This window comes from Telmatherina bonti, assembly GCF_933228915.1.
Source record: "Telmatherina bonti genome assembly, chromosome: 5".
Classification (NCBI taxonomy): Eukaryota; Metazoa; Chordata; class Actinopteri; order Atheriniformes; family Telmatherinidae; genus Telmatherina; species Telmatherina bonti.
Window position 1 is genome coordinate 28,183,889 of NC_136623.1, and position 19,625 is coordinate 28,203,513.

Genomic DNA, 19,625 nt, shown 5'->3' on the forward strand with positions numbered 1-19,625 from the left:
TGTCATGATGTCTGCTTTGCCCCTTGCAAGCTGCATTCTTCCCCTGCCTGATTGCGGATTGTCCTCGTCTGTGCTGATCTCTATTTAAACACCTGCCCTGGATCCGCTCTGTACGAGATCGTCTGTCTTTTCCACAGCTTCCAAGCCTTGTTCATGTACCTGACAGGGAGAAAACCTGACTTGACCCTGCCTGTCCCTGACCACCGTCTTTGATACGCTCTTATTGGTATGAACTGATCACCAGTTGCTGAACCCTGCCTGATCCCTGCCTCTTACTTGCTCCTCAGATTTCTTCTGCTTGAGACTGAGACTGATTTTGGATCTTGAGATTCTGGAGGACTACTCTGAGGCTGCCCATTTCCCATCTCCTGGTAAACATTCATTTCTTGGCCTCTCCAGTATCACCTCACCCCTGTTTTTGGTTCACCTCTGTTTTGTGTTCCTGACTTCCTGATGATCAGACTAAGCGAGACCACCTTCAGCCTCATCATTATTTCAATAAATTTGTTTAAACTTCCTTGTTTGAGTTTTGGCTTCCTAAACCGTAACAAAACCATCATTGTTTTGGCCTAATCCCTGTTTTAGTGTGTTTTGGGATCCTCATCCTATTCTGCAAGACGTGCCATTTTCATACCGTCTTCTTAAACATTTTTTTTGGTTTAATTTAATCCATTATTGCCTGTACAGCTGAAGTATGCCCCCTAAAACAGACACCCAAACCATAATCCATCCAAGCCCTGGTCAACAGATATAAAGATGTTAGTTCAGTTGTTTTTAAAACCCATTTATTTTTATAAGGAAAATAAATCTCATCCTACATTTCTTTGCTCCTTCAACATTATGACACTGCATCATTTTCACATTCTCACAGATAGGTGATCAGAACTTCACATTTTATAACAACCCTGAAGTCATATTTAAGACTGTATAATGACCGTTTGCTAAACAAAAAGGTAAATAATGCGTGAACTCTCCATGCGTTATGTGGGATAAATGTGAATATGTTGTTCCACAAACCTGTCTTGCAAACTAGTCCAAGCGTGACTTAAAGTTTTTTATTGCAGAGATGAAACCTTTTCCTGAGCCTTTACAAATGTCTCCAACCATCTTTGCTCATGACTCATCTTATACTTCATCACTTTTTTCCAGCTTTTGTTGTTTGAAGTCAAGGACAAGAGCTTGGGAGAAGCTGGGAGTTTTTTTTCCTTCTGTTCTTTTTATTTTTTTTTTATTGTGACCATACTTTGAATATTTCATACACTAATTGAATTCAATCTTCCTTTTCCTCAATTTTCAATTTAAAATAAAATGACAATTTTATCAATCCCAGAGATAAAAAGAAAACACAGCTGTTTTCTCAGCACTTAATTTACTTTAAGCACTAAGACAACAGCAACATAAAAGGATCGTCTATCTTCTAAGACCCTCTTCATGCTTTATAGGCATCAACTGTTTTCATTTTCAGATCACAAGGCAGCTGTTCAGCGGGAGTTCAGGGCTCTAATCAGTCGGGACAGTGGTTAAAATGACAGAAGTTCACATCACTTTTTTATTTTATCAATACCAGTTAGAAAATTTCTTCTCAGCTTTTCAACCCGTCTTAGTTACAATAAGAGCATTGGGCTGCCAAGTCGCATATGGACTGACTGAGACTCAAAACAAGTTACATCAGAGCTGAAACATCTTGCTTTTCCTAGTAATGGATACCAGCTAGTACTGGATAAACCAACACCAATCTGCAATAGCTTTAGGTGAAAAGTAGATTTTACATTAAATAAACTGGACAAGAACACAGATATTTGCCTTTTTGGTGAGGAAAAAAAAAAAAAAAGGCCAAAATATAACTGGAGTGGAGGCAAAATTAGTAAAATAGGCCATAATTTCCTCTTTCATTCCAAAAATTTTTAGCAAGCTTTCTAACACAAGGAAGACCTAAAGAGTGGCTCTGGCTTGGCCTTACCACACTCCCCCAGTTTAAAACACTTTAATTGGTCTTAGGAGGCTTTTTGTAACCAAGAATCCACATTTTAAAAACAAGCACTGTGCGACACTGTTTACTTGTTGACACCTTCGAACAAGTGTTTAAGCCAACTGTGAATTCCACAGTGTGGGCATACTGCGTATGAATCATAGCAATCTGTGAGCTTATATAATACTGGGCTGTGGTGTGTGTTTTTTTTTTTTTTTTTGGTCAGCAGTAATGCAGTGTACTAAATGCCACTGACTTTCTTTAAGTTGATCAGGTAACAAATCAACTATTTTCCATAAAGGACCACTTAAGCTCAGCACAACCAGTCAGACGAGGTTGATTTGATCAGGACAAAATGTTGTACAACTCACCTGCAAAGCAAACTCAACAGCTTTGTTTTTTGTAAGATCGAAAGCTAAACAAGTGCTGCGTGATGAGCTGGGTCAATCACAGCAGGACGAGGAAATGGAAATCTATCTTCTGAAGTGTCTGAACCTGTCATGTCCCATAAAGAGTTCTTGAGTAATTGAGCATACTGTTTTTTTTTTCCTCAAGCCTCCATAAAACTTTATCCATTATTCTGAGCAAGTACACTGCCACTGAGGGAGATGCTGCAGCCAGATTCAATCTCAAGATAAAAATCACTGTGTTTAAAATGGTACTGCGCGTGCTGCTGCTATTCCCTTATCACTTGGCAGGGAACTTAGATGAACCCTGAACGGAAATCTTCTACACTCACCATCTTGAACTATTTCCCGGCTGGCACAAGGTCTTATTTCAAAGGTTTTGCCTTTCCACATCCATTGCTCTGCATCCTTGCAAAGTAGGCATGTGGCAGACTGAGACTGAGAGTGCAAGTCCTCCCAAATGCACATCAGTATGTGCAGACAAAGAGAGAAAATGTGTGTCTGTGCATCTGCATGCAGATATCTTTCTGCATTAAGAGCTCAGTGTGTTTGCCAAGCTCCCGTGTAAAGAGAGATTCTGATCCCCTAAGTGTGTTTTTCACTTTACATACACCAGTCAGGTGCATGCGCTATATTAGATCTTCTGGATCATCAGTAGCTCAGATTTCCTGCCAAGGTCCAAAGGAAGTTTGATTTCCAGTTCATGCAACAAAAGTTGCTGTCATCATCCACATGCCCCCCTCCACAGGAAGAAAAATAAAAAGAAACAAAAAGACGAATTGTTGTGATAAAAACCAAATGCAGCACGAACACAACAAGGTTAAGTAAAACTGTTAACACCTCGCACAGAAGGCACAGCAAGAGCTGCAGTCCTGCAGAACTGTAAGGCATTATCTCAGAGTGCAACCACGATATTTACCTAAAGCTTACGCTGAAAGTAGTCAGTGTCAAATATACACATCAAATATTTGTTGTTGTTTCCTTTGGCATCAAAGTTTGCCTTCAGTTAAAGCTCCTGGGTTCATGGTGAAATTGCTGCCCACAACCACAGAGTGATTCAATCTCCTGTATTTCTGGGATAAAATGACAGGAAGGGTTTAATGTGACTGAGACAACAAACCTGTACTAGCTTTTTTTTTTTAGCCATTTGAGAGCAAAATACACTCACAAAAAAAACTGAACCCAGCAATAACTCACCACCTCATCGGTTTATAAGTGCCATCCTCGGTGCTGTACAAGTACTAAACAATAGGTTTGATTTTCATCTGAGTGAAACAGAAAGCATAGTTGTGGAGCAGAGATAAACAAAAACTTTATATTCCTAACAAAGCTCAGAAAAGCCAGTAATTATCTCAATATAAACGTTTGTCCTTTGACCACTATCACTAATCACTGTAATAAAATATCAGTCATACAGAAGCTGCTATAACTGTTTACAGCTTTGATAGCTTTGTCTCAAAGTAATTAAAACAAAAAAAAAAAAAAAAAAAAAACGAGTGATTCTCCAAATCTGCCTGTATGCATGAGTGTGTGTGTGGTTGTGAATAACTTTATGTAAACATGTGCAAAAAGAAAGGTACGACCCGGACACGACACGCACAAAGTGTTAGTTGTGATGCTCCACCCTCTGCAACCATCCACATGCTGATGAGGATTAACTGATGGATCAGCCAATAGGAACTCTGCTGTTACAGACTGATGTGAAGTTAGCTGCTAAAATGTTGTAATGAGTCAGACTGGAAACACTTTTTCTCTGTTTCATTACACAACTCAGAAACCAGACTTTTTGTTTTTAAACTATGTGCATATCATTGTGATAAAACGTTTCAAATCAATCAGCATGGTACAAGCTTTTTCAATGTGCTGACATTTTTTTTATTCAGTAGTTATTATAATGACTTGTGGAAAAACTGTGTCATGTTTTCCACATGCATACAAATCGATTTACAAACAAAAGCAGAAAAGGCAATGGGGAAAATAAAAACAAACTTAGAGTCACAACTGACATTTTAGTTGCTTTGCAGCCTTTTCAAATGTTCAGACCACCACTAATCACCTGGCAATGAAGCAGGCATCTACAGCACAATATAATGTCCCTAAACCTGATAGACCATCACTGACCTGCCTACTGTGTAGGAATGTCTGTGCTGTAATGTGAATCTGTTTGTTCCACCCTCCTTCTCTCTGTTGAATCTATCAAAACCAGATCTGGGGGCTAATTTGTCATTTGTGACAGACATTGGTAAAAGTGATAATAAGTAAAGGGAAATTAGAACCATTGGTTTTGGTGCACCTGAACCACCTGTCTTGGTCTGTGTGTATGGGTCTGAGTACTTCTGGTGGGTGCAACAAGGGTGTGGGGGGACAGGGGTTCTTACCGATGCATGTGGGAACAGTGCCGTTCCACTGGGCCAGGGCATTGGGCACAGCCTCGCACCTGATGGCATTGGCGCCGTGCAGCGTGTAGCCTGGATTGCATTCAAAAAGTACCACCATGCCGATACCAAAGTCATTCCCTATCCTCTTCCCAAAACGGGGCTCAGGCACTGAGCTACACTGAGTGGCACTTGTCCGGGGGACAGCTAGGGGATAAAAAAAAAAAAAGAGAAGTAGAAAGAAGAAGAAGAGGAGGAAAGACACAGAGAGGTGGAGTGTGTTAGGAAGACAGGCACGAGAGAGAAGGAGAGATGGCAACACAAAGGAGGCAGAATGATGCAGCAAAGCTCTTGTGAATCTTCTTGCACGTCGTTAGTCACTCTCATCTGCTCTGCCAAGACAGGCTATTTGACTCCACATCATTCTGCCCTACTAAGTCATGCCCAGCCACATTCAGTGGCACTCTGCCGGACAACCTCTTACGTGATGAATGCAAGAGTAAAGCAACTGCATGGCTGAATGCACTCAGTGCACCGAATCAGTTAAATACATGGAAATATATAAAAGTATAAATGAGAGACCTTACCTTGGTAAACAAAATGAAATCCCTTGGCTGTTTCTGTTCCATTCGTGGTGAACTTCAGTGTTATCTTGTTTCCTGAACTCAAGGGGAGTGTCTCGCCTATGGAAAAATCAGATTAGACTACATAAAAAATGTGCCAATTAAAGGTATCAATTTTCTATTAATAACACAGTCTTATAATTACCCTTAAAACTCCAAGTCAGTTTTGGTTATATTTTGACTCTGCTTGGTTGTTTAATGTGAAAATGCTTGCAGAACTTCAACCCTTTTAAGCAAAGACAGCATATATACAGGTTTTCAGGGCTTCCTCAGTTCTGAGTGTATGAATGCTAAAATGATGTAAAATAAGTGTAATAATAGATAGAACACCATAAATGCCAGGAAAAACAAGGAATCAAATTTATTATTAAAAACACTTTGTGGATATAACACACGTATTACCAGTAAACAATTTTCTTGTCTGTGCATCACTGTCACAAGTCTTGCTTTCAGGAGAGAAATGCTGGTTTTGACTAACACTCATCATTATTTACAAACTTTTTTTTTTTTTTTTTTTGCTATTTCCAGTTATTTAAGGCTTTCTGCTTTTCATGTGGATGGTCATCGGAGCTTAGTTAGCTTCTGTTTCATGCAGATTCATGAAAACAGTTTCAAATTTGTCTATTCGTCTATTTGTAAAATTTCATGCAAAGTTTGAAGAGTCAGTGTTGTAGTTTTTTGTCAGGACCTAGTCCAATGTGGACAAGATACAACAAAACATAAGATTATCCTAATTTGCATTTTCACAATACAAATTAAACTAATTTTATTATGTTGTTGGCACAAATGTGTAAATTGTCCTAAGTTGGCTTAACAAAAGGGAAAAATATAGTTTATTAATAAAAAAAAAAAAAAAAAAAAAAAAAAAACCATTGATAATTATGTCCATGTTTTTTATTTTCAAATAATTGCTGACCTTCTGTGTGTAGTTGGAGTACAAAACGTTAGTTTTTACTACAAGATGTCACTATTTTGTCACTTCCGGTATTTAGCTCCTCCCTTTCCGTCTACCTGCCTCTTGTTAATTTGTTTCAGGGTTTGTAAAAGTGTTCTGCCAAATGCAGATTGTCTCAACTCTTTACAAGTCCATTCATCCATCCATTCTCCACCGCTTATCTGGGGTTGGGTTTTTTTTCTCAAATTTTTTTTTTTAAATTCTAACTTGGTTTTTTTTTTAATTAAAATTTGGTTTTAAATTGTGAATTGGTTTTCAAAATGTAATGATGTCTTCAAATTTTGAAATGTATTTTTTGAAATTTTCGTTTGTTTTGCACTTCCCAGCCAACATTAGAGTTGCTAAAATTTTCCAAAATAGCAAAGAATAATGAATCAAAGGTTTTTCAAACTGTGTTGCTCTTTGATGAAAGCTCTGAAACACTTCACAAGAGCAGTCATGCTCCTATTATCTTAATATAGATTAGGAAAAAGTACTCCGTTGTAACAATAATCTTATGTAACACCATTAACTAAGTGTATGAAGCAAAAAAAAAAAACATGTATTTATTAAAATTTCACTTCATATTTCATCAATAATGTTTATCTGTCTAGAACTGAGGGAAATAGTGTCTTTACTGTCAAAACATGGATCTCCCAAACAAGCAAACTGAATATATAAAAAAACACTCAGCGTTTTTACCTGAGTGTGATCCATAAATCGTCGAGAGAAGAGCTGAATCTGTTGAAGGTCCATCATAGATCTCAACAACATCACTCGGAAGTGTTTGAAAAACCACGAATTGACCAAACAGCACTGCAAAGAAAGGGACAGAAGGAAGTGGAGGGGGTGGGGGTGACATAAAGCAGAAGACAATAACTTTTAAAATACGGAAACCTGTGCCAGTACAGTCAAAATCCATTTCATATCAGCATTAGGGCTGATTTGCGTTTGACTAAAGGCATTTATTATGTAAGCATAAAACATCCTTTCATTCCTTCAACACTCTGCTTCTGCCTCGACAAATCTATCAAAACATGGAAGACATTTTACCCTCCTGCTTGAAGGGTAAAAGATCTAAACATTTCAATGTGCTTTTCTCCAGACAGAATCCCGAACTGATTGTAAAATAAACCACGATGTCAACTAAACAAACACTTTATCTTAGATGTGCTTGAAAACATGATCAGGAAAAAAGGTGACTTTTGGTGCAATATCTGTGCTGGAAAGTTGCTTTTTATAGGTCACAGTTTCCTCAAGCAAAGTCATCTGCTCTCTACAGTAAGCCGTTCTGTGACATTTTCTGAACAAGCAATAATTAGGCAACCCTTTGTATTTTGTATCCATCTGTGGAGGGCTATGGCATTTAACATGTAGAGAATAACCTTCAGACAATGCAGACAGAGTAGTTTTGTAGTAAATAAGAATATATACAAATTTTATATATATATATATATATATATGGGGGAGCGTGTTATTGGAGGTAGTGGATTGACAGCAACTGACAGGGCGAGCTCAGGTACCAGCAGGACAACAACAGTAAACAGCCTGAGCTGTTACTTAAAAGCAGTGGGGAGACAATCTTTTGTTGACAGTGATATCAAACAGTTAGAACCGCATCAGCATCTAAACAGAGCAATGTGACATTTGCAGGTAAATTTATATGCTGCGGCAGACCGGCTCTGCTATCCAAACTGAAATCTGATATTTGCAGCACGCTTGTCCTCTGTGGATGTCTGAAAGCTCATTCAACAAGCTGAGGACAAAACCTAGATAATGTTTGTCGGTTAGAAAAGGAGCAACCTGATCTCAGTCAGTGTAACCATCTGTTTCTGAAAGGACGTAGTCACCAGTTTATGCAAATATGGTCTGAACATTGACAATTTGATCATCTGTTTTCAATCTAGGCAGCTGGAAAACTAACAGCATTCTGATGGAAAAATGTCAAAACGTAACACATTTCTCCTGTTTTGTTTTGGTATAATTTGCAAATATATATAAAGAACAGTTTCAGGTGAACTTGGAGGTGTTGAATAATCACTGAATCTTAAAATGAATAACCAAAGACTTATTTGCAGCTAACCAGATAAGTCACCCATGGCTGATATAGCACCACACAAAAATGGGCTTCTTGCAAGGAGACATGTCACCTTACTATTTATCATTAAGTCACACATCTTTTTTCACTTAAAGCAGTGGAAAAAAGCATATGAAGGGAAAACGATTTAAATAATGACCTGTTCAGAGTTCCTGATTATACCACTGTGTACATGTCCTTGAAAATAATCTGAATTTGCAATGAACTGAGCAGACAGAATGAATCCCTGTTACAATGACACCAGTGTGTTTGCATCCATGCATGTTTTCTTGCTCATGCATACAAAAGGTCTTTTACACAAGATTTTCGAGCCAAAATTAAAGCCTCAAGGTTGCCCTTTGGTGAACACAGATTCATATTCTTAATGGACTTTTCTTCTATCCTCTACTTCTTTCTCCAGTGCTCCTTCTTGCACTTATTGCACTATAACAATACTTGTGTTTATTTCATGGGACTGTGTTGATTAGTTGTTCCAATGTAATTTTAAAAAAACAGCAAACATCTGCCAGAAATCAGATACATCATGGTGTTTGCTACCCTGAACCTAAAAGTCATGCCAACTTTCTTGAGTTGTTTCTTTTTTTTAAGGAAAAGCAAGTGCACCAGAAGACACAAACCATTGATTTGCATCACTAGCTGGGAGCACTAACATGCTTTTGCTGTACTAGAAGTTTAGCGTGTGCAAGAATAATAATATGTGATTTCTAAGCGTTGAGAGCTGTTATTAATCTAAATTGAAAATAACTATTACATTCAGCTAAAATTCAACTAAAACTCCAAACTGTTTTTCAATAGCTGAGTAAATTTTAATTACTAAATAAGCTAAATAAAAAATTTTTTTATAGGAGTGCTTTTAAAAAGTTCGACTTGATTATTATTCAAATGTGTACTCGATTTGTAACTCAGAAGAACAATTTCAAGGTCCACGTTTAGTTAAAAAAAAAAAAAAAAAAAAAAGAAAACATTGAGCAATTGATACAGTTATTAAGTTTTCCAGCAATCATATAAGGATGTAATTTTGCTGTTGTAAGAATTTATACATATGTTACATGAAAAATAAATAAATTAATAAAATCTGTACATTTACCACGTATCATATATATATATATATATATATATATATATATATATATTTATAACTAAGACTCCGATGACAACTTGGACTTTGTACCACTTCATATGATGTGAGTCACCCTCACTCTTTTCTCGGGGATCAATAGCAGACTAAGAAAAAAAAACAAAAAACAGTCGGTTCTGGTATTAGCAAACAGACCATCTCTGGCATCAGTTAAATTAGTAAAAAGCATCACTACAACAATGACGGAACCTTGTGCTAAGTGAACTAAAGTCCCCACCTCTCACTATAAAAAAAAAAACAAAAAAACAAAAACAAAACCGCTTTAAATGGACCATGGCTACAATGATTTTTTTAGTGCAGTATGAAAACCAACCACACCCTGATCAGGACCAAAGAAGCAGACTTTGGTTGGCCTGAAAGTCAGGGGTCAGTTTGTTTACAAACGGACAATGCAGCAACCAAAAACACTGACTGTGAATGTGATGTTTGGCTGGGTTGCAGAAAAACTAGGCTGAAGCTTAGTTCCTCCACCTGATGCTTAACTGGTTTGAGAAGAAGGAAGAGAAGCATATCATGGGTCATGGATCACGGGTCCAGTTTTACTCACCAGAACCAATTACAATGACCAAACCAGACTTGTTTATATATCCTACTGAAATCTGGACCCAATCTGACCTGCATGTTATTAAGTCATATTTACACCCCCGTTCCTCCCTTTATAACATTACTTTTTTAAAAATTCATTCTTGTACTTAATGTGGTTATTGTTGCTGTGTTATTTTTTTCATTTAGAAAAATAAAGGAAAAGAAAACAACAGTAAATATATTTGAAGGTTTACTTTAAGCAGAACTTGATCCCAAGACTTTGCATAATATTACACTGAACCATGAGACCACCTCCCTCTATTCTGTTATTTTGCTCTTTAGGAGCTTTTCTCATTTGACTTGGAGAATGTTGCTTAAACCAGAAATCATCCACCATCTGTAGTTTTAGCAGTGTTTTCCGATTCTGAATCATGGAACCAGCTGCAGAAATATATCTCACTGGCTCCTCTGAACAATGAGAACTTTCCTGGCAAAAAGCTTTGAAAATACTCCTACAGGTCTTATAAAGGCAGCTACCACACCTGATTAGTAAAAAAAAAAAAAAACATGTCCACAAACAAAAAAAAAAAAAAACAGAAAGGAGAAAGAAAAAACCTGTGGCTCACCTGCACTAACTAAATATCCGTGCATGATAATGTTGTCATTTTCACCTGCAAAAATGTGATTTATTATCCTGCATTGAGCAATTGTTTCAACTGTGTGACGTTGTCCAGGCGGTTCGCTCAGCTTGAGTGTGAACACAAACTAAACCAATGGAAGGTGGAAATTCTTCCAATATCCCCACCCCCAAATGATCAAGTCCTGGCTGTCCTGGTGTGAATGCCCCCTTAGAACCACAGATACAAAATGGAAAAAAAAATAAATAAATATTAAATAGGTGGCTGAATTATTAAGAAATTCTTACTTTTCTTCAGGACTGGTAAAAAGGCTTGCACTGGTAACATTGTGGATGCAGCATGTGACTGTATTATCTTTTCTGCTAAATCTGCAATGCTGGTAGCTGGCATGTGGTGTGGAGACAGCTCTCATTGATGTGTGTAAATTATCAGAGAAGCGGGTTAATAGAGATGACATTTTTGGAAAGAGAGAAGACATTTGTGAAAAGATATATTAACGTTGGCCTACCAACAGTTTTCTGTAATATAGAACAACAATCGCATACATAACATATCATAACACACACTTAGGACTGTTTTGCCAGTGGCCCTGCGAAAGACTGGTGACTGGTTGGTGTACCCTGCCTCTCGCCGGCTAATTGTTGTGATGGGCTCCAGCTTCCTTGTGATCCTGAACTGGTTTATTAGTGTAGAAAATTAAGGAATTGATCAATTGTTCAATCAGTCAATCAAATAATCAGCCAATATATGAATGTTTTGCCAGGGACATTAGATTGTACCATATGCTATATTTATATTATGTGGGACCCTACCAGTTAAGATCATCAGCATGCACTGAGGCAGTTTGCAGCCCAGTGTGAATCAATCAGGTTGAAAGCCACCCCCTATAATGGTTCTCCACTGGGCTAGGGTGGAAACACTTCATCTGGGTTGGGAAAGAATCACTGCATCAAACAAAGAAGCTTACATACATCAGAATCTTGTTCACAAACTATTGTAGCATAAATAAAAGCTGGGCAGATAGATTGAGGCTTTGTCAGCAGTAATAAGGACACTGCACTGACCCATTGTAGTGAAAAAGAGACGGAGATGAAAGGCAAAGTTTTTTATTTACTCCATCTATGTTTTAAACATAGACTGTGTATAAAAAGAAGGATAGAAATTCTGTGACCTGTAGGTTTCTGAAGAGCTGAATTGAAGCTCGGTGGGCGGTTCATACAGCTGCCATCTTGACAGCATCCTGTCGCTCCCAGAAAACACAAAAATGGGCAAAGAGGTGGAGATAAGAGTGGGGCTGTGAGCGTGGATGATTGACATTTATCAAACTCCAAGCTGCCTGTAGCTAAGAGCTAACCGAGCTAACTTGGAGCTAATGGGAGCCAACCAACTAACAGAGACAGGTGGTCTTAAGTGTGCTGTCAGCCGGCTGAAATCTGCAGTTGTGCTAAGCTCTGCCTACTTGCAGCCAGTATCAGATACCTGTCAAGTAAAAGGATACACCCCAAGCTCCAATTTTTGGCATTTCTGCAAAGGCTTCACTTTTAACCGCCGGAGGTTGCCGCTTGGTTTACAACCTTTACATGTGGTCAAAATCTTTGGATCATTGACAAAGGAATGATATTGCAGATACAAGCAACAAAAATAAGCTTTCTTTGGAAGGTGCCCAGGTTCAGCCAGAGAAATCAGGTGAGGACCTTACACATCTATTAGGAGTTTGGCGAAGAGCTGCTGCTCTTTCATATAAGAAGTTTGAAGGTTTTATGAACACATCCTGCTAGGGCAGCACCGAACGGACTCAGCTCTTTGAGGCATTATTTTGGCTATTACCTAAACCCTGAACCCGTTGTCTGAGTGACCCTACCTTGGAAATACAAAAGAAAATTAAATGATTTTTTTATAGAAAAAAAAAAAAAGAGGTATTATATTGTCTAAGAGGGTTTTCACACAGACACAGTTTTGGTATTGGCATCTGTTACTTTCTTAAATCTCAGAACCTCTGTGCTTTCTGGCAAAGCAGTCTGATGATTAAATCATCAGTCTGCATTAAAGCCCGAGTTTTCCCAAAATAAACAATATATTCAGACAACTGGGTTAATTTGATGCAATATCAGGATGCCAACTTGAGCTTAAAAAAAAAAAAAATCTCAAAGCAGCATGATTCAGGTTTCACTGCTTATTCAATCTTTGCTCTTTCCAGATTCCCCTTGGTCAATCTGGGAATTTGAATAAGCGTTTATAGCTTTTCATTCTCATGGTTGGGACAACATTGCCACTGTTCCATTTCAGCTTTGGTCGCAGGTAGACTGGTCCTGTGGGGGTGGACGTGTGTTCAACCTCATGCTAATATACTGGACAAAGCAGAAGTGAAACAAGTTGTGATTGTCAATGTGAAATATTTTCTGAATGCAGGCCTGATGAAGGAATCGGGTGCTGAACTGAACTCTGTTTTCAGCTGGCGGTCTGTAGTCACTGTCTTCATCTATAGAATACCCCAGCAGTATTTTTGACAGCTGTCGTATTCCTTCTTTACTTTCTGAAAATGTATTGAATATTTTGTCCAACATGTGTTTTTCTTCTTTTTATAAAAATTCTCTTCAAACAGCATTCAATACAGAGCTTGTATGCTCACAGAAAGCAAGCACTGGTCGGGCTTCAGTTTTGTTGTTTTCTTGTTTAACTTTACAGTCTGGTGTTTGGGGAATTTAGCCTTCACCCACTGATTGCATTGAAATTTGAGAAACGATCTTTTGCTTTTGATCCATGTTGAGAATCAAACTTTCCAGTTCCCAGATCAACATTTTTCTTTGTGAATGTATTGGCCAGTTCCAAACTGACCCCTGGCCAGTGTGAATGTGGTACAGCTAGGCTAAGGACATACAGGTAAACCAAAACCAGGTATGTATTATTAAAAACAACTATATTTACATTCTCCAGTGTTCTATAGAATTTGCCTTATGCCCTCTGGTTGGTATCATTATCTCCCAAATAGATGTGCAAATCATTTTATTCCTTCAGCTATCAAGCAACTGAATGCTAGAAGCAACTTGGAATAATGTGTTTTTAAATTTTTTATAAACATGTTTTTTTTTTTTGTTTTTTTTTCACTGGCTTATGGCCCTCGTAAACAGGACTTACTGCATATGAACTGCCTTTAGGTATGGATAGTTTCTGAATCTAAATCCAGTGTTTTACCAATATCCACATGTTGTAAAGAAACAAGAAACACCCAGATCAATCTTTGAAGATATTAGAAAGAAAACTTTGAGCCTTCCTCAACACCAGGGGCAAGACAAGCATAAGAAACAAGAAATAAAAAAGCAATATGCCTAATAAAAAGAAAGGAAAAAAAAAAAAAAACAGACATCGGCATATGGTCTTCCTTCTGCCAATGAATTATGGAGTATCTTCCTGTCATCTTAAGTCTATAGCCGCATGGACATCCTCTGGCATTTAGCCTTACATTACAGTACACTGAATACATTTTTTCCACTGCAAAAGTAAGAAATACAAAAAGTAATAAAAGACTTTGAACCAAAACAGGAAACTTAACAACCCTAATAGCAACTGAAGGACATGTTAAATTTCAATACCAAAAGATGGCAGGGTGAAATGACCACCCAGAGACCAAGCAACAGCATAAAGGAAATGCTGGCGAGTGCAACTGTTTCTATGCTTTTATATTAACTGAGACTTACCTGTTGTTCAGTATGACATGTAACAGACAGAACACACACTGAAACCAAAAACAAAGGACAGCCAAAACAATCTTACAAAGCAAGAAAAAAAAAGTAAATGTACACATGCACACACATGAATGCATACAAAAAAAGTGTGCTTGTAGAGAACAACGCAGATGGCCCGTTTCTCTATCTGTCGAGAAGTGAGAAAACCGATGAAGGCAGAACTAGAGTCTGAATAAGAGATGATTTTACCTTTAGGGACAGCTCACTGCTGCGGTATTAGCATACTGACACTGTACTCTGTTGAATAGGTTACACTCCCCTGCTCTGAGAAGCCACACACACAAACTCAACCATAAGCACTTGTATACACACTCTCATAGGCACAGTCTCGCTCGTTTCTGCCTCTAATCCAAAGCCAGCCATGCATGACTCCAATCTGCTCCTTTGCTGTAATCACGGCCAGATATTAAGTCAATAAATCATCGGAAACTTGTTACCTAATTTATGCAGGACTGTGATGAATCTGTTGTCCTCTGGGCCTAGTCACTGTAGTGTAATGTGATGCACTTGGACCATGAACAAACATTTTCATGTCTGCATCTTCACCTTGACTCATCTTAAAGTACTTAAGCCACTATAATCTCAAACCTCTCTGGGTATTTGATCATTATATTAGTGGAAGTTCTGTGACTCATACTTCCCTCCTACCCCTGCTGGGCAGTTATAATGCAAAAAGATAGAAGAGGACTGAATATCCTGGCTCTTCTCTCAAGTGATGGCAAACAAATGTCTATATTTGAGAGCAATCAGTTTGAAAATAGGATGGATTGTCCTCTCTGGGTCGGTAGTGAGGTTTTGCCCCAAGTGGAGGAGTTCAAATATCTCGGGGACTTGCTCACGTGGGAGGGAAGGATGGAACGTGAGATTGACACATGGAGTGGTGCGGCATTTGCAGTAATGCGGACTCTGCCGGTCTGTTGTGGTGAAGAAGGTTGACCAGTCGATCTATGTTCCTACCTTCACCTTTGGTCATGAGCTGTGGGTCGTGACCGAAAGATATATACAGGCGGCTAAAATGAGTTTCCTCAGCAGGGTGGCCGGGCTCACCCTGAGGAGCTGGGAGGGGCTCAGAGTAGAGCCACTGGTCCTCCACATTGAGAGGAGCCAGTTGAGGTGGCTCGGGCATCTGGTCAGGATGCCTCCTGGACATCTCCCCGGTGAAGCTAAACTTAGAATCTTGATTTGCTTGTATTTATTCTAATAAAGCAATGTGCAGCTTGTTTAATTTTACGTAATATTTAAATAAGTAGGTAAAGCAGTTATTGGTGAAACCAACTCTTTTTTTTTGTTGCCGTTTTTCTTTTAATTATGGCATGGAGCACTAACTGCAACTGGAATGGAAAGCAATAAAGTTTGCTGCAATTTATATGTATATGTTTTACTTTTTTACAAATATTTCTATGTTGCATTTCAGTCACAAGATAGTCAAAAAAAAGGGGAAAAAATTCTCATTATTCCTTTTATCTATTGATTACTATGGCTGATTAATCAATTACTAAAAATAATTGGTAGCTGCGGCCTTTGTCAAGTGCAAACCAAAACACAGAGGGACAAACGTAAAGCTAATGTTACACCACCACTGAACACTATGTACTAGTTTTAAAGTATATCTGGCTCCAAGACTCCAATGTACAAAGAAAAAAAAAAGATGGCAAAATTTCTCATGGAAATGCTACATCATTAAATTTTCCAATTATTTGTCATGGTCCTGTCATTAGATTTTTCTTATTGTTGGTGTAGTTTATAACTAAATAGACAGGAGTACTCACAGAAGCTTAATATCAACCAGGTTTCACAGACAAACATTCAGCTTAATCTTCTTGTCCAAAGTCCAATATGGCTAATTTCAGCTTTTAAAAAAAATGCCAATTTGGCAAAAGTCAAATACTGAAATTGAAGCTGCACAAGAACAGATGACAAAACAATGGGTGGCATTAAAGAGGATTGGAAATACATCAGGGGTATTTTATTATTGATTCCAACAAAAAGAAGAAAAAAAAAAAACGTCACACAATGACCATATACTGAACCATATACATATATATTCCATATAAAACCATATACTGAATGTATCAGTTATAGAAAATGAAAAACGCAAAAGTGTTGCTCACAATTACAATTAACTTTGCAAGATTTCTGACCAAAACAAGGGATTGCAGCACTGCAATCGCCCAGACGTTTAATGTGAATAAATTCCTCCCTACCACATCTCTAATGTGCTCCATTGGCCCGAGATCTAAAAAGAGTTCAGGGAAGGGAAATAAATTAAAATCAATGTCATGCTCCCGGAACCTTTTGGGGAGGATGAATGCTTAGCGACAAGGTTTGTTATCATGTGGGAAGCGTCCATTTGAAAAGTGTTGACTATTGCTATGTGGCACCCGGTCAGCAAATGTTGCTGTGGGGAATTAGAGATGCACTCCAGTGGCATGTAGCAAGGCAAGAATATGAACACAGTGTATGTGTACCTTGTAAGTGAATTTAACTCTTAAGAATTAGCCTAATTTTTATTCCACTATCTTGCGTAGCATAACTTGTATTGCTTGTTACTCTGTTATGCGTACTTTTTAATTAACAGATAATCCCATGGTAAATGTGCTTAGAGATACCTTCCAATTCTTTGTTTGTATAATGTTCACTTAAGTATTCTGGTAGGTCTTTGTTATATTTCATGTTGGGCAATTAGCCAAGTCTCAGCTTTAAATTGCTGCTCCTTGTGAGTTTGCTGTTTTCGAGTTCATCAGTAAACATCTCTTATTTTAGTACATAAATGGTGATTTTTCTCTGATGATATTTTAGCCTTCTCATGTCCCTCCTCCTGCTTGCCTCTTTACAACTTGACTCTGCTTCCCGTAAATGCAAGCTCAGAGATATCTTGTGGCCTTGGCAGCACATGAGACAATATAGCTAAGGATACATTTAGTAACCAAATTTCTATTTAATTAGTAGCGAAGACAAGTAATGTATCAAAACTCAAATGTCAGTTTTTTGTTTTTTTTTTGTTGTTGTTTTTTAATAAATGTGATTTCTCTTGCTGGAAACATTTTCTAAAATTTCTAACCCTTTATCCACTTCACCAGTATGTTTCCAATAATTTCAAGCTACCTCATTAACATAAATTCCCTGTTTTTCTATTATGTTTAGTTTTTTAATTAAATATGCATGCAAGTGCCCACAAATGGTTAGTTTGGATAACAACTTTCAGATTTAAAATTAATGAAGAAAAAGGGTACCAGAGATAATAATTTTATCTATTTTTTTCTGTGTTTAATCAATCAAATTGTATTTATAGAGCACCTTTCAGATATAAAAAAAAAAATCATATTAAAAATATTAAAATAAAAATATGTACATATTTAATACCCCAACATACACTAACAGCTGCACGGTGGAATAGTGGTTAGCACTGTGGCCTTGAAGCAAGAATGTCACTGGTTTGATCCTTGGTTCTCCCCGTGTATGTGCGGGGTTCTCTTCGGGTACTCCGGCTTCCTCCCACCATCCAAAGACATATTAAGTTAACTGGTTACTCTAAATTGCTCGTAGGTGTAAGCGTGAGTGGATGTTTGTCTCTGTGTGGCCCTGCGATGGATTGGTGAGCTGTCCAGGGTGTACCCTGCTTCTGCTTCTGCCCCCCCACCCCCACCGAGTCAGGAAACCCTATCTAAAGGGGATTGCCTGCACCTGGTGCCACCAACGGCCCTTTGCTGGACCACCATGATACAGGTCAGCAATGGGCCCATAGCAGTAAATCACTGCCAAAGACTCCGCCAGACCAAACACATGCCCCCCATTAGACAGCCATCCCGACCAGAAGTAATAGCTGCCAGTGCAGGCAGGCCCTACAGAGGAAGGGCTACTGCACTAAAAACATTTTTAGGACCTTTGAAATCCAAAGGCCGTGCAGTATGTAAACTATTTACTTCTTTGCCTCCTGGAGTAATAAGTAATCCATCTTTTAGATTAATTTCTTATATCAGAAACAGCGGTGCTTAACAGAGCTCTAAATCTGTGACTACGCAGCACATTTTCACTCTAGAAAGTGTAGCAGCTGTGTTGGTCCATACCTCAAAAAGTTTCACAATAATCAGCAGACTGTAATGCAAATGTAATGATCTGAGGGAAAATAAACTTTCAGGAGAGCCAGAGCAGAAACGACTAAGAAACAGAAAATGGATCTGATTTGCTGAATGTTGCAACCCCTCCACAGGCTGCACTTTCCTTCCGTCCTCTGTATCATTCCAGCTGTGGTGATGGTGTCCTTTCTGTGTCAAAAACAAGGGCACGCTGCAGACAGGATCATTATAATACAGAAAGGAAGAAAAATGTTATAATCTTAGAAAATTTCTATCAGTCTGTGACTTTCCGGCCTCTGTCGTAAAACTTTTTATCTCATAAAAGAATTAATATGGACCAATTAATCAATTAGGTGTTGTCTATTGTTGGAAAATTATCATAAAGCTCATGTGAAGTCACACAAACAATTAGAAAATAAAGCACCCAAAGATGAGCCTGTCTGTAAAAATATGTTCAATAGATTTTATATTAAAATTTTCTTGATGTTGTCTTTCCATTACATAAGATTCACATTTGTTATTTGTTTTGCATGAACACTTCATGTCCATACTCAGTAATCATGATATAGGTGGTAGTTTTGAAACAGACTTTAATTTACAAGCTTACACACTTTGAGATTTTACATGAGATGAAGGAAGATTTTTGAGGAATTAATGAATATAAAGATCATTTCAGTCAATTAATGCTAAATTACATTTAACTTCCACACAGCCTGCAAGGAAGCTAATTAGCAAAGTGCCTATTTAGGACATAAACCCTTACTAACTATAGTTCACTATAACTGCATTAATGTCAGAATGAAGTAGAAGAAAAATCCATTATTCAAGAGACTGAAGTTTTCCAAACAAGAAATGGAAAATATGCAATTGATTTGCTTCACATGTGAATGTTAATCATGAACTTCCTACCAAATGAAGAAACCATTCACCCATGCAAGAAAACACCATCTTATTATATTTGACTCATCAGCATCTATTAGGTAGATTTTCTGCACATTATTTGAACTAATATTTTGGAATAATTTACATACAAAACCCTGCATTTTGATATACTGTGTATTTAGTTCTTTAATTTCCAAAAATCTGCAAATTAATTCAA

At 37.8% G+C, this 19,625-nt stretch overlaps 1 protein-coding gene across 1 annotated transcript in view; it reads right to left on the minus strand.

Annotated features, from left to right (window-relative positions):
* The window catches only part of LOC306756259 (CUB and sushi domain-containing protein 3-like), a gene marked incomplete at both ends in the record, with an annotated part of 262,816 nt that overhangs the window by 103,941 nt on the left and 139,250 nt on the right, over positions 1–19,625 (minus strand). Inside the window, 3 exons of the mRNA XM_079240980.1 lie at positions 4,755–4,958; positions 5,339–5,434; positions 7,011–7,124. Coding sequence (XP_079097106.1) covers positions 4,755–4,958; positions 5,339–5,434; positions 7,011–7,124 — 414 coding nt within the window. The remainder of the gene's footprint in view (positions 1–4,754; positions 4,959–5,338; positions 5,435–7,010; positions 7,125–19,625) is intronic.